We start from the raw sequence: 15,447 nt of genomic DNA, 5'->3' as shown, positions 1-15,447 counted from the left end.
CTTCTCCCTGCCTATCCTTCTGTTTTGTCCAGCTGCTTAGGAAAAGCAGCAGTTTTCCAGCTGCCTTCTTTAATCCCCTTTGACTGGCTGGAATTCTAGCCAAGCAGTACCTACATTACAAGAGGGGAGAGGCCCTGAGTATAATGCTGCACTAAGGGTTTTATGCTTGTCTCCTTGCTTGCTGCGAAGCCAGGATAAGTCCTAGCCATTTCTCCAAATCCCTGTGAGTTTTTCTTCAAAATGAAGTGATTAACTCCTGCTGTAAACTTCCCCTTGTCTAGGGCATCCAGGCCTTGCGCTGAGCTTGACAGCATTCAAGATCTCCTGCCCACATAGACTATTAGGTTCTGCTTATCCTTCGTTTCCACTGCCTGGTGAAATATTAGATAACGGGGAAAGAGCTTATCTTACATGCGTCTGAACTGACAAATATGGCAGCCTTTCAGTAAAAAGGCTAATGCAGACGAGGCCTTTTTCCTGGCTAGAATAAGAATGAGGCCGGCGCTTGTCTTCTGCCGCTGACAACGGTCAGATGCATGCGGCATGATTTCCATAGCATCCAGACAGTCGGAGCACCTAATATCTACCTGTCTAGTCAATACATCAGCTTTGCTAGAGCGGGGAGCTGAAGTTTGTCATTGAGGCGGGTTTCTAATGCAGCACGAATGGATCTTTCAGCTGTACTCCAGGGTAAACATTGTAAGCCGTGCAAATTTATTTACCAGCACTGACAAATAACTGTGTCAGTCACTTTTGTTTTCTCCCTGAAATAAGATATGCTTTATAAATGTCCTTATGGATTTAATTTTTGCAGCTTCGTGCATGGGGGAAGGGGAGGGAGGGGGGGACTTCTTGCTGTTTGAACAGATTAATATTAGTGTTTATTTCCCTATGTGTTTCTGCACAAGAAAAATTAGTTTGTGTTTGGAATCAATAATCTTAAAGGTCTTTTCCAACCTAAATTATTCTATGATACAAATAACCTTCAGATGGACCCATTTCAGGATTTAACAGTTTGATGGTAGTGGTTGGCAAACACTGTCCTGATAACAATGTTGAGGGGAGTTTGGCTTAACAGCACAGCTGAGAAATTTTGCTTTGCTGTGCTGGGGCTACCTGGAGGTGCAAGAGGAGCAGGAAAGAAGAGGCTGCTTTCCACACAGGGTGCTGAGCAAGGCCTGCTACTAATTTCAGAAGTTTCTTGGCTGTGCTTGAAATCTAACACTTCCATTTTGAGAAAGAATACTCACTGTTATAATGTGGCATATTTCTGCATTGCATTCATACAGATATTTTAGGAAATTGTTTTCCCAGCTGTAAATTCTAAACCGTACATTCGCTGTTGAATTCTAAGCCACCAGCTAAGCCCCAAAGTGTCTGACAGCCCAAAGAGCTGGGGATCTAGTGGGAGAAAATGGTGTCCTTTTTAGAAAAGAGGGAATAGATGTTTATGGGTGGCTTTCTGCAGTATGGTGAAACACAAGTATGCTCTGCATGGAGGAACTGGAAAGAGTTGTTAGTTGGGCAAGCCAGACACACCTAGACAGCATCCTGAGCTGCTGCCAATCCACACGCGGGGTTTGGATCTCTTCCAGGCTTTGTTCCTGAAAATAAATTGTTCAAGATGGGAAACTCTGAAGATTGCATTGACCAGTGAGCCATGCCTCTGGGTGTAAGCTTTAAGGGAGAAAACTCAGGTTTCAGATTTGGGTAGAGGCTCACAGAGAAAAAGCTGCGATCAAACTTTACCCTACATTTCATTTGTTTGCAAGAGTGGTCTACAATTTTTTTTTGTGTGTGTGTTCTTCGTTATAAATGGGATTTATTTTGGCCTCAGAAATTTGAGAAAGGGCTTTGATCTGATTATTTAGTTTAGTTATTAACTTGTTTCATATCCACAATTTATATAAAGACATCACCTCTGTATTCCACAGAAGTAAAGAAATTAGGTAACAATGGTATAAACCATGCAGAATATGTAAGACAATGGATATATGCTAACTAATATGTTATTTATTTAGTGCTTTGATAGCCATGTTGCAAAACAAATGAGGAGGTGGGGATGTCTTTTGGAACAGAATATGCTGCAGTGCCCGCCTTGATCTGCATTAGACATCTGCACTGTGAAGTACAAGCGATGCTCAAAGACGCACTGAGAAAACAAACGGGTTACAGAACTGTCGTGTTAGAAATGACAAAATGTGTAGGCAATGCAGAACCTAAAACTGCTTCAGTTTCAGGCAGGATGTTAAAGTATTAACTGGAGAAACAGCGGAATATAGCAGAAAAGATAAAAGATGAACATTTTGGAAAGTGGGACTCAGTTCTTTAGGTGACAAAAATTCACACTGTGCTAAAAAAAAATTAAAAAGAGCATATTTTTTTTAGCAGAAGACCAGACCTTCAAAATTTTGTGATTTAACACTGGGAACCACAACTCTAACCTCTAATACTGGGAACCACAACTCTTAACTCTAAGAGTTAAACCCTTCCCCCCTCCCCCATTCCCAAACCTCAAAAGCAAAACAACAAAAAAAACCAAACCCCAAAGCAAAACAGAAAATCACCTTCCTGAAAATTTTTAGAGGTGTTCAGGTTTAAGTTGGCTTTGGGTAAGGCACTTACAATGAACAAAAAGTCTTAGTCTGAGCTTTCAGAGCAAGAAATATGAGAGGAAATAAAGAAAAAATCACCAGAGTGTTTTTAAATTCAAAATGTCTAAGCTGTTTCTGCCCAAAAAAGGATAGATTGAAGCTGAGAGCCACTTTGGGTTGTATGACAGATTGATGCTTCTTATATTCACAACTTTGGCTTGAGCAATTCCCTTCTTCCTGCCTTAGGTGTGTAAACTAGAGACCAGATGCATTAACACCGAGGTATTTTGTGTGTCTAAAATAATCCAGGATAAACTCTGGAAAGGGTATGCCTTTTCTAATTCACTTAGCAAAACTGTGCTAATATGATGACATGCAGCTTTCAAGGCAGGAAATATGGCAGGTAAGGTATTGGCAGCACCTCAGCATCACCATCCTGAGTGTCAGACAGCAATTTAGACTTTATGCATGACTTTATCCAAGACTCAGACTTTATCCATGAGCCATCAATGCTTTCTCCCAGGAGACCCTTTTGAGTACCTACCACAGCCAGGGGATTGGATCCCGGAGGGCAGAAGTGGCTGGGAAGCTCTTGTTGCAGGGTGTAAACTTTATAAGGGAAGCAATTGCAAGTTTGTGCTGCACTTGGTTGAGACACCAGAAAGCAGGAATGGTGTGGGATGTACGGGGAGGAAATACTGCCCTGCCTGAGGGCAGGGGCTGTGTGGCCAGGCCTTTCCCACGTGCCACATGTGTGGTCCTCGTGGTGTGGTGTGCCCAGGCACGGCGCACGGAAGAGAGGGTGCACACATGCACCCAGGTGTTCGGTGAAGTCTGGCACACGGTGTGTGGGGGAGGCTGGGATGCCGTGTGCAGGTGGCCAGCACATGCCTCCGGGGTCAGACGCATCCCAGACCCCGCGTGCTCGCTGGACATGCGCTGTGCTGGCAAGCTGCACACTCTCACGAGTCATTCGCCTGGGACTTATGAATGGCAAAAAGCCTGGTCTGAGCTGCTATGCAGATCAGCATGCCGGCATCCTGAAATCCCGGACAAATCCCCTTAGCGCTTTTGGTAAATCTGCAGCTGGGATTTAATGTTGTGACAGCACATCCTAAGTGTGGTAAAAATAGCCTGTCTCCCAGCAGTGCAAACCTGACTCGCACCTCACAGTTAATGGGTGAGCAGTCAAGGCTGTTTCTGGAGTCATTGCACGAATACGTGAAGCGGCGCCGGTGGCAGGGGATCACAGAGCAGCGCTGTAAAACGCTTGCCTGGCTCAGGCCGATTCTCTGCAGCTTTGACTTAAAACCCAGCGGATCAGAAGTGTGGCAGAGACCCCTGATCCCAGAGTGGAAAGGATGATGGAGAGATCTCTCTGCCCTTTGCTTCTCCAGAAGGCTTTGTCCGCCCTGGGTTTGCCTGGAGGCAGTCTGGAAGGTGTGCTGTGTGGGCAGCATCCCCTCCTAGGCTGAGCACAAAGGTTAGCCCTCTCCCTGAAGGCTGTATAAGAACTTGGATTTATTTGGTTAGCCCTTTACCTTAATCCTAATGAAAAAAACACATTTTATATTAAAAATTAGGGCTGCACCAAATGTGAAGCATGAGTAGTTTTGCTGCCCCAATGGGGTAACATGGAGAAGTGAGAGGGAGTGGATGTGTTTTTCCTGCTCTGCATGCACACACAGGAGATCATGGTTGCTCTGTGACCCTGAAAACAAGTATCTTACTCTCAAAACTTCCTCTCCAACAAGTCAGTTCACCCAGAAAGCCTTGCCCCACCCAAATGGGGTGTAGTGTTATCTCTTCAGTGGGCTGCACAAAAATGCTACCGGTGAGTCAGTACAACGTCGGATGTGCAGTTGTACAGAGTGGGAATACAGGATGAAGTAGTTTGCAATGCAGCCTCCCATCCAAAAATACCAGCCAACCAACTGTAAGATGCATTAGCTATCATTTCCCAGTGCATCTGGTAAGATTTCAAGCAAATTTTGGTTTTTTTCTTGCTGCCACACACAGGAAAATACCATTGCAGCCCTTGGGACCAGCCTTTTGCTAATTGGGAAAAGGCACCCATCCACTTAGCACTGGGCAGATTTTGAAAATGCATATTTGTGATTTTGATGCTCACTTGTCATCTTCAAAAGCGGCTTAGCAGCCCAAATGACATATGGCACTGGCAATGGACAGCGTGTGAAGGCTGAGGTGAGTGAGGCCATGCTCCGTGGAAGCGCTGCGTAGGTGCTGCTGTGGTACCGAGAAAGAGAAGAATGGAGATGACAGGCAGGAAGAGCTGAAAGGACTTGCCTTAGGTCACTAACAGGTCTGTGAGAGAGTTAAGGAGAGAAACTCAGTCTGATCTCACAGCTAGTAGATGATGCATCTCTGATCCCTAAGCATCTATGGCATACTTTGTATGCAGTCTTGTATATTCTGTATGCAGGGCCATTTTTCCTTTCCTTCTGATACTCCACGTACGAGCTAGGACTGCATGGCTGCTGGTTTTGCTCCTGGCTCTTGGCTTCCTGAAATGACAGTGTAATTTAAACTGCCTAAAAATACAGAAGTTAGCCTGCCCATACACAGGGTACGAGAGGCTGGTGGTCCTCATGGTAAATGGTCAAGCTGCCTTCCTGTCATGTATAGTGTCTCAGAAGTGGCTTGAGTTTGAAGATAACATTAATTCTGCTGAAAATGAGAATTCTGTCATTGCCTTGAGTGGGATTGGTCTCATTTTATGTAAAATAGATGCAGATTTAAGCTTTGTATCGAGTTGCTAGGGTGCTGTCCATCAAGCAATGTTTGGAAATCATTTTTTTAGAAGTGATGCCAGTTTTGACATGCTGTTTTAATATTTTTCTGGCTGCAATAGGGCAAGACATAGAAATCTTATGTTGTCATCACACAGAACTGCAAAATGTTCTTTTTATCTTTTTTTTTTTTTTTTTTTGCTTTCTCTCTCTTGCACTCTGTCATATGGAAACCAGATCAAGATTATAAAACTATTGCCCACAAACTGTGATCTTTCTTCTCTTTTGTGGTGAGAGCTGACAAGTCAGTGATGGCTTGGTGCTGTTGGTACTAGCTGTTCATGCCGCACTCATTTGTATGTATCGGGAAGTGCCGAACTTGGCGTTCTTCTCAGTTGGCACACAAGCTGGTGAAACGTCAGATTTTTAATTGTGATAAAGTTCACGAAAGAAAAAAATTATGGCAGATGTTTCCTTTTGTCAGAGTGAACTGAATCATTAAAATGTGATATGATGTACTATGAACAAGTCAACGTAAACACCATCCCTGTGAACATGTCAGAAGACTGAAGAACTCAGACCATTCATGGTAATGTTAAAAACCATGTGGTCTGAATGCTGTATTACCAAGCTTTTCTCTTTAAATGCAGAACATGAATCTTATGAATTTTTATTGCCTTTCTACAAAATGAAAAGATAACATATTCTACTGTGGTAAAAATATCCTGGTAGCTTCTGCAGTGTGGTTGTCGTTTCGCTGGTGGTTTACTCAGAGGTCTGCTTTTCACAAGTAACAGTGAGGTATCCCATTCCCATTGAGTGCTGAGCTTGCTCGCTTAATTTCCTCTTTTCTAGAAGATGTATTTTTGGGAAGTCTTACTCCTTTTCCAGTCTGAAGGAAGTGACAGAAACGCTGCTGCTTGCTGAGGAATGCCTGTGATGATGCGTTAAAACTGGCTCCCGATAAGTGGTTATGGAAAACCTGCAGGAAGCATCTGACAACTGACATTCTCTGTGGACTTCTTCTCCTATTTCCACCTCACATCTCCTGTTTGAGGCCTATTGCCCACACACTCACTTAGGCCATTAGTCAGAAAAGAAGTACATTACAAACTTCCTGATACTTCCCCATGACCTTTTTATCTCCAGTTATTCTCGTTCTTGCTGGCCTAAGAAATCTTGACTAGATTCTGATTCTTATTCCCAGTGTTGTCCTTTCTCAAGATTTTGCCTTAAATTAAATTATTTTCTTAATGCTTCAGCTGCTGAAATCAAGCATGAATTAATACCTTAATTTTGACATAAAGGTCAAGGACACTCTGGAAAGATAAAATCTAGGTGGATCTGACAGGGATGTGTTTTGTCACTCTTCTGATTTCTGATTTGAGAGAGATTGACTTTACTGTTTTGGGATGCTGTGAATGGGGAATAGATTACTCTGTTATATCATAAAGAGGGTTATAAACTGGAGCAAATCCAAATCATTTTGCCCACCAAAATCTCAATCCTCACCTCTTTTGAGAGTGCACTGCAAATGAGGTGAATGTGTTTTGCAGACACATTTAAATACTCGTACAATGTGATCAATTACATTGATTTATTGGGGAAAATTTGTGTTTCTGTGCATGGACATACACGAAATGTATGCCAGTCATGTATTTTATTTTAAGTGGGCTTGCAGAAGCCAGAAGTTATGCACTTAGCAATGTGATAACAGTTGCTAATGGCAGAGCCTCTGTAGCTGTTGCACCACGGCAATTTGTGGAAATGCAGTGTGCTTTTTTAAACTGGCATAAGTTTTTACACCTCTCTTGCACCATAGGAGCTTAATCCATCGTGAAACCTCATTAGAAGCTGCGCCATTGTATCCTGAGGCAGATGTGAAATCTGTGTGAGTCACTGATCTGCGATCAAGCTGAAGGAAACTGAGTCTGTGGTTCTTAAGAAAGAAGGCGCCCATTTGGGATGCATTTACACAGCTCCTTTTGTATAAATCATTAGTGCAATAAACTATCCATTATTGTTAGGAGAAGAAATTTAACAATGCAAATAAAACAAAATACTGTGGCAGAGCAATTTTATGCTTGATTGTAATGTTTAATGGCATGTTCTCATAAAGAGATTTTTCCCATCCTTCAGACCTATCGTGTCTGTGACTCACTTGATTTCCGATGGTTTGAACATCCCTCATTTTATTCCTAGAGTTGTTTTCTCTAGAGCAATCTCTGTAAACGTGCTGCAGCATGGGGTTATCCAGGGTTAATTTCCCTTATGATTACACATCCAGACAGCATGTATGTAAATGCTGCAAGACAAATGATAAGGAAACTGCGGGATGAAGGAAAACAAATTCCTTTGTTTTGCATGTAGATTCATTTACCAGTAATGAAGTCTTTCCTTTGCTCACTTTTAAATGTTAACACTAGCTTATATTGGAATTGTAGTTCTTTAAAAGCATTATTTTTATGTCATCACTGACCTCAAATTTTGCATTCTGTTGATTCCCTTTGTTCCTCATATCTCTTCAGATACTTGTTCCAGGTTCTGTCTTCATCCTTTACTTTCAGGTACAAGACAATACCATCAGTGAGGCAGAGCTTTGTATCTCTAAACAAGCTGATTACATTAATGTCAGAAATAAAATACAGCTCTTCACATTGTACTTGTATTTTTAGTACTGTATTGTAATCCTGGTTCTGCTTTCCCTTCTTATCTCTGCTCTGTCTTGCCCTTAGATTTTTTTTTTTCTCTTAGACCAGGTTTGCTGGGTTTCCTTGTGATCTTTCTGCACTGTCCAGCTTTTTGAAGTCTTTGCATACACCTTAGTCAGAAAGTACTAAAATATTTGATAGTCTGTTAACCTGCAGTTGAGTGCCCGTTGTTTTCTTTTCCTGGCTGCCAGGGAGTTTGCTGGCAATTGAGATTTATGGAGCGAATAATCCACCTGGCAGGAGACTCTCTGTAACTGAAGTATGTTCTTTAGTGGAAGAATGAGCGTTCTTTGTGTGTCTAAAATACCACTAATAGCTTATTTAGCAACCTATACTTCAATAACAGGGCTTTCAGTTTTGTGTTGGAGGTGGATTTTTGCATATGCTTCATTCTAGCATCCATGCTGATTCTATCCCTCATTTAACTTTCATCCATTCCTATGGCAGGATAATGCATGATGTGATCTCCCAGCTTTTTAATGTGGTCCTTAGTGCATTTCTTCTAGCTTCTGCTTTGAACAGAAAAAAAAAAATATTAATAATGAGGGATGATTCTTTCCTGTACTTGCTGGGAATTGCCTGGAAACCACAGGGAGCTTAGGCAGGGTAGTCATGCTGCAACCAGAGACTCCACAGAATCCAGTACCAGGTACTAACTGTAAGTACTGCTGGGAGAGCTCTGAATAATAACAGAATTTTAAAAACCCCAAACAAACAATATTATGATCCTTTCTTGCCTTTTCTCTTACTTAAATAGCTCATTTTTACACTTAGTTGATTTGAGCTCAAAATGTGACAAAAGCTGTGGAATGTGATCAAAATTAAGGATGGAAGGAGGTGCAGTATTTTCAGCGCAGCTGTTTTTGTTCACTAATTTTGGACAGAACTAAATGGAGGATTGCAGTAGCCAAGGACTAATACACATGGAAGTCACTGTATCACAATATTCACCCTAATGGTGGGAAATTTTGGTTCTCAGACACCCGGTGACTTTGTCCCTTCAGAGATGTTTTCCTGGTCTGAATAGTCCGGGTTGATTATCTTCCTCATGTTTACAGCTGCCTTTCCCTGCCCAGAGGTTCTCATTCCTCAAGCATCAGCACCAGGAAATTCTGTACCTGTTTTTCAGCAGTGGCAGGGGAGCATCGAAGTTACCAGCAGTGTGATCTCCAGGGTAAGCAGGGCCAGGGCATTATGCTCACTGTACCATTTAACCCTGCTGGAGCAGATGACTGTAAATTGCCTATGTCGAGCCAACACGTGAGGACTAATAGAACTGCAGTGGGGATAATTCATAAGTAGATTTTCTCACTCACCAGTGTAAACAGAGCCAGTGCTAGTCAGGTCTGAAACGGTGATTACTTTTAAATCAGCATGTTATAATTCAGTGTCCCTGATTGAACCCTCCTTCCAGCAGAGGAAAACAAACCACTGCATGTGTGGCACAGGGATCACTCAGGCTGTGCAACTAACTATGCATATGAAGGACTGCTTGAATTTCCTAATCCTTCGTATTACTGGAGAGTAAAGAATAGCTTTAACAGGGAGTTAATTTAGAGGCCTTAAGTACTGTCTTCTTCTCTCCACCAACTTTACTTTTGGGTTGTGTTGCTAATCTCTCCACAGTGCTCCCATCTGCTTGTTCCTTGCACCTAATCACATTAAACACAACATAATACATCTGGATACATACTACTGGCAAATCAGTTACTTGAGTTCACTGCCTATGAGAAAAGCACTTTTTCTTTCCTTTGGTTGGTGCCATTCCTCTATCTTTTCCTGACAAACTTAAACTTAGGATTTAATCAGAGAGGTGAAAATTTCCCCCAGGTGGTGGCAGTTTGAGAGGTGGGGGCATGGGGCATTCAATGGGTGCATCTGCAGTTGCTTGAAGCCTTGAAGTTGCTTGACAGTGCAGGGAGGGGGAAGCACCTCTGCACACACACCCACTGTCCAGGCTCCCCAAGTGAGTGACCCCAAGGGGCTGGCTGCAGGCAGGAGGAAACACCCCCTTATTGTCCAGTTTCAAGACTGTGGGTTTTCTCTTACTCTTCAAAGTATCACAACTGGCCAAGAACCTGCCCACAGCGAGTAATGTCTTCAGAGAATCAGAGAAAAAAAGGGAGAAAACTCATATTGAGAAAGCAGTATCTGTGCAGTTTTGGTCACCAAAGCATGACTGTTTCTTTACACTTGAGATTAACATCTTTACTAACAGTAAAATAAAAAAAATCAGGTTTTGTTCTTGTGGGTTCCAGAACGAGTCTTTTGTTTTCCCAGTAATGATCTGAGGAGACAGATCAGTGAACATGTCCTTCATAAAATTTCACCTGTTACCAAGTTTAACTAGCCCTTGGTTTTATCATTAATATGCTAGACTTGTAATGGCCTGTGGAGAAGCATTATGACTCTGTGCCAGAGCCTGCTTAAGGAGCTTCAACCCTGATGCCAGAGCAGCCGTCCTGCTCAGAGGTCATGGTGGAACCTGCTACTTGGAATTTTAGCAGGAAGCTGCTCCTCCATTCTTGTTGACAGAGAAGCTTATATGGGCTTTCTGGCACAGGGCTTGATTCACATTTAAAAGTTTGTGATAAATTCTTAATAAATAGGTGATGAGCCAAATATTGTTCTGAGGATGTTCTTGAGGATGCTTATCAGGTGTGCTACTTATGGATACAGAAGTCCGTAACCATTTTGCAGTCATTGTGCCTGTACTTCTACAATAATAGTTGGTGGGTATTGGGCTAGAGAGGGAGTAAAGTGTGGTAGTTACCAGTCTGTGTGCTGAATCCCCAGTCTTGCCAAAGCGATTATTTTATGTCATGGGTTAATGCTCGTCAGAAACTGAAGACTCAACATCTACAGTTCAATTGTATGAGTAGAGTAAAGGAGAAGCATTAATGCCACTATATTAATTTGGTTTGTTTTCTGCTTTCTTTGTAGTCTTTAAACTGCACTCATCTGAAACCAGCTTCTCATTTTAAACACGAGGTTGGGGAATGATGTATGTAGGTCAGTCTTTGGCTCAGAAACTTTATCTTACAAAGTCCTTGAAAACAGAGTTTGCAACAGGAAGGTAATTGGCCTCAGCAGCAGCTCTGTACTGAGTGGTTATGCCCACACAACAGCCATGTTCAGAAGTCTGGTCTGTTGAATTAATTGTTTTCAAAATAGTTTAAGGACAATCAGATTGCAATTTTGAAGGTGCTCCATATCTGCTATCTGTACTGAATTACTTCTCTCTGCTGGTAACAGTGCTGCACTTGGTTAATACTCCACTTGCACAAAAGCATTCTATTGACACATAATTTAAACTCATTCTGCTCTTCTAGGAACTCTCAAAGGATATTTATTTGCAGTCCACAATCGCTGTCCCCCAGCTTGACTGTTGTGTTTGGATTGGGACCTTAGACCTTGCAGTATCAAGCTAAACGTCAACAACAGTTTAATAAATCCAGACAGTGGGGATAGCCTGTAACCAGGAGAGGGGCCCTGCTGTGTGCTGTGGATATATATAGCAGAATATGTCTCCCTAATATTTTTAACCCCCTGGCTCTTCACAGTGCTAGCTTGATAGGTGACTGCAAGCAGACCCACTCCTCTCAGCCTCTTTCCCCTCCTGGCTTTTGCTCTTTGACTTTGAATTAGGGCTTCTTTTTATTTGAGGCTGGTCCATGGGTTTTACAGACATGAAAGGCATGGGCAGCAGTGGGTCTCCCTCCATGGTCAGTGCCAGCATGTCCTAGGGGCCTGTGCTGTGTGTGGGGGAGAGCAGTGCTGCTGTGAGCTGAGCTGAACTGAGCTGAGCTGAGCTGAACTGAGCTGAGCTGAGCCAGTCACAGCCTGCTGGGAGAGGGGCATGGAGCCCATCTCTGCTTTCAGGAACTCCAAATCCCTGGCCAAGCATGGGCCAGAGGGTGAACTCACTTTTCTTGTTTACATAAACACACTGCTCTCATTCAGTGCTTTGGGGATGCCACCATAGTCCAAAGAAGTAACTCGGAACAGGAGGAGTCTTGGCCACGATGGTGAAGCCAGTATAGAAGGAACATCCTGGGAATTGAGGGACACGGTGCTAATGGTGCTTCCTAACACGGCAGAGACACTGTGGGACCGTGCTGCTCCTATGCACGCTGGCAGCAGGGACAGCCCTAAGTTCCTGCTGCTGGCCTCCACTGTGGTGCTCTGAGTGCGAGTACAGGTGGGGAGCGGGATGAGGAAGCCATCTGGCAGTGTTCATCAGCCAAAAAGGCTGCCTCAGTGGCTGGGCTGGGGCAGGCATACGGGTTCAGGGCGGCCAGAGGGGTTAAAGGATAGGCACAGGGGTTCTGGGGTGGGCAGAGAGTTTAGGGGCAGGCACAGGGGTTCAGGGACAGCAGAAGGGTTCACTGGCAGGCACAGGGCTTCAGAGGAAGGCAGGCACTGCTGGAGCTGGGAGTTCTGCCAAAGAAATACACGTGCGGCTGGAGCCCGGTGTTCTTCTTTCCCCTCCTTCTTTAGGTTTTCTTTTATTTTTTTAACGAGAGGCTACAGGCATTGTTCCTTCTGATGGTTTCGGTTTTATAGCATAGCTCCAGGATGCGACTCCCTAATGCTTACGGCACACGCGCACACACACGACTACCCGTGAAACTTCGGATAAGGCACCCGCGGCCGCGCAGCTGGGAGGATCCCTGGCTCACTCTCGCCGTCGGTGTGACGCTGGGGGCGAGATTTGGCCGCCCGTGCCCTTTGAAGCGCCCGGGGCCGGGAGCGCGTCCGGCCCCGCGCGGTCCCGTCCCGGCGGGCGGGGCGGGGCGGGGCGGGGCGCGGGCACGTGCGCGGGGGCGGCGCGGGCGCGGCGCAGGCGCGGGCGGGCCGGGGCAGGCGGCGGAGCCGGGGCGCCCCGAGCGCGCCGCGCCGGGCCGGGCTTAAAGAGCGGCGGCGGCGCGGGTCAGGTACGGACCTTCCTGCATCCCTCCTTCCCTCGCTGTCTGCGCCTCCCCGCGGGGCTCGCCCAGCAGCGGGGCAGCGCCTTTCCATTCTTTTTGTTCTCGCCGGTCGACTGGTTTTTAGTTTAATTTTTTTTTTCTTTTTGTTGTTGTTGTGGTTTGGGTTTTTTGATTTTTGATTTTTTTTTTAAACTCGTTTCGCCCCGGGCGCGGAGCCCGGCGGGACCCTGGTGTCCGTGCGTGCGCGCACACGCGCGGCCGGGGCACGGCGGGGCGGGAGCGGCCGGTGCCGGCCGTGCTCCGAGCGCCGGGAGAGGCGCGGGCGGGAGGCTCCCTGGCAGCCTCCCTGACCGTGTCTCCTCTCTGGATGGAGCCCGGGGCTGCCGGGGATGCGGTGCCCGCCGCGGGGGCTGGCGGAGCGGCTTGAGCCCCCCGCCCGGCGGAGGCGAGCATGTCCAGTGAGCGGCTTAACAAGACAGCGGTGAAGGATGCGCGGTTAAAAGACCTGTTGTTGGAAAGAGGTACCGGCGCGTCCGCAGGGGCAGGGACCGCGGGATGCGGCCCGGGGCACCGCAGAGCCCGGCGCGCCCGGGAGCGCTCGCCGGCGGAGCTGCGGGGGGAGGTTCGGGGTGACGGTCTGGTGTGGTTGCTGATAGGGTTGTAAATTATGTCTCTCTCTTCGAGCTCTTCTGAGAAGGTAATTTGATTCAGCGCGTTGCCTTTTCCGTGTTGGGCGTTTACCCTGAAACGTTGTGTTTGGTTTTAGGGTTTTTCGCCTTGGAGAATTTTTATTAGAAATGTTGTTTCTTGCGCATAAAGAAACGGATATATGTGTGTGATAGGCTCAGGGTAGTAAAACCAAAGCATTTCTCTTCCTGAAGCTTTGCCTGGTTTCTTTCCCAGTCAATTTATAGGAAAATTTATAGGGGAGGAGGAGATGCCTGTCTGGAAGGCGGTGGCCCTTCACGCCTGGCAGGTGTTGGGCAGGGGATGTGATGGGGCCGGGGTGACCCAGTGCCTGTCAGCAGCCGCTAGGAACTATTTAAATGGCCTTGATCAGTGCCAGCAAATACAGATCGCTGCTGCTGCAGTCTGCCTTTGCTTTTTACTGCTAATAACCTAATGAGCAGCAGGAATGTCACTCAGGAGGAAGAAGAGATTTAAAATTATCTTTCTTTTCCCCATGCTTTCCATTGAGGAAATCCTCTTGAACATCAATAATGTATTCTGTTGCAGTTTGGTGTTTACAATGTAAACTGAATGTGGGAAATCCCATGTGCTCACAGCTGTGTGCTGTGGTTTTTATTTTCTTTATTGTATGGCCATATTTTAATCAAACATTTTCAAATTATTACCTCCCACGGGAAGTGCTCACAGACCAAGTCACTCATCTCTGAGGGAGAGGTACTGTCCCTCGCCACTGTAATGCAGGGGTCTCGATAAATTTAGAAGACTCTGTCCTTGGCAGATAGAGAAGTAACATGTCATTCTAGTGATCTGTGCATTCTAGGAAATCCTAAATAAACATGGGTTGTTTTGCATGTTGCCCTTTAGCAACAGTCTCTCAATTTCCAGTCTAAAGTGTGACATGGACCCAAAAAAAGTTTGGATAAAGAAACCCTTTAGTACTTCAGTAGCCACAGAATGTGAATTGCAAAAGTTGTTAACTGTGTAAAGTCTGTGTTCTGTGTTTCTGAGCCAAGAAAAACTGACTTTTAACTTAGCTGTGGTTTGGGTGGGTTTATTTTTTAATTAATTCTGTTCTTCCGGCTTTTTGATCTTTTGGTGCTGACATTGTTAGCTTCCAGTGATGCAAGAAAGGGGAAAAATTAAGATCGCTGCCCTGCGTGTGGGGTTGATAGCAAAAGCAGAGCACAAAGCACTGACTAACCAAATTCTTTAGAAACATTGGTGGTCTTAATGATGAGTGGAAAGTACTTGACAGCAAAGAGTGATAAAGTGATAGACATATTTTTGCCCTTTACTCAGTCTTAAGTAGGCTGAGTTACTCCTCAGGAGACGATTGCAGACCCTCAGCACTTTGGTGCTGTGGCTGTGCCTGCACCTTGGCACCAGCCCCCACTAGACACCAGCATGCTTGCAGCTCCTCTAGTCTGATGTTTTGTTTGCAAGAGATCTTAGAATAATGAAACAGTCTTGGGTCTCCTTTAGGTCCACTGCAGGTTCATCTTGGATTTTATTTTTAAGTGGCATTTTTCTGCCTCAGCTTCATGGTTGTGTTGTGTCTGCACAAGTGTTTCTGTCACACAGAAAGCTGAGCATGGCTACAAATTAGAGATGGGGGGGGAAAGGGGCTTGTTTTCTGATATTTGTCCTGTCCTTTCATTTTCATATGGCATCTCTCTTTCCTCATTATTTTTTTAAAACAGAAATTTAGTATTGGTTCCCCAAGGTTCATGTTTTTGCATCCGAAAAGTAGTGCCCTTTTTGGAAAGTACTG

General features: G+C 45.0%; 1 protein-coding gene across 4 annotated transcripts in view; it reads left to right on the top strand.

The window, feature by feature from the left end:
* Nucleotides 1–15,447, top strand: part of LDLRAD4 (low density lipoprotein receptor class A domain containing 4) — a 239,423-nt gene that overhangs the window by 200,915 nt on the left and 23,061 nt on the right. The window contains exon 1 of one of the 4 annotated variants that reach the window (XM_053937797.1): nt 12,919–12,992. The exons of 2 other annotated variants lie outside the window; for them this stretch is intronic. Coding sequence is in view for 1 of the 2 variants with exons in the window: in XM_053937788.1 (XP_053793763.1) it covers nt 13,438–13,507 (70 nt within the window). In the remaining variant the exon portion in view is untranslated. Of the gene's footprint in view, nt 1–12,918; nt 12,993–13,277; nt 13,508–15,447 lie in introns of those variants that run through there. One more of the 4 variants, XM_053937788.1, reaches the window with a different exon arrangement.

This window comes from Vidua chalybeata, chromosome 1 (assembly GCF_026979565.1).
Source record: "Vidua chalybeata isolate OUT-0048 chromosome 1, bVidCha1 merged haplotype, whole genome shotgun sequence".
Taxonomy (NCBI): Eukaryota; Metazoa; Chordata; class Aves; order Passeriformes; family Viduidae; genus Vidua; species Vidua chalybeata.
The sequence above is the reverse complement of the archived record's forward strand: the minus strand, read 5'-3'. Positions and strand labels throughout refer to the sequence as shown.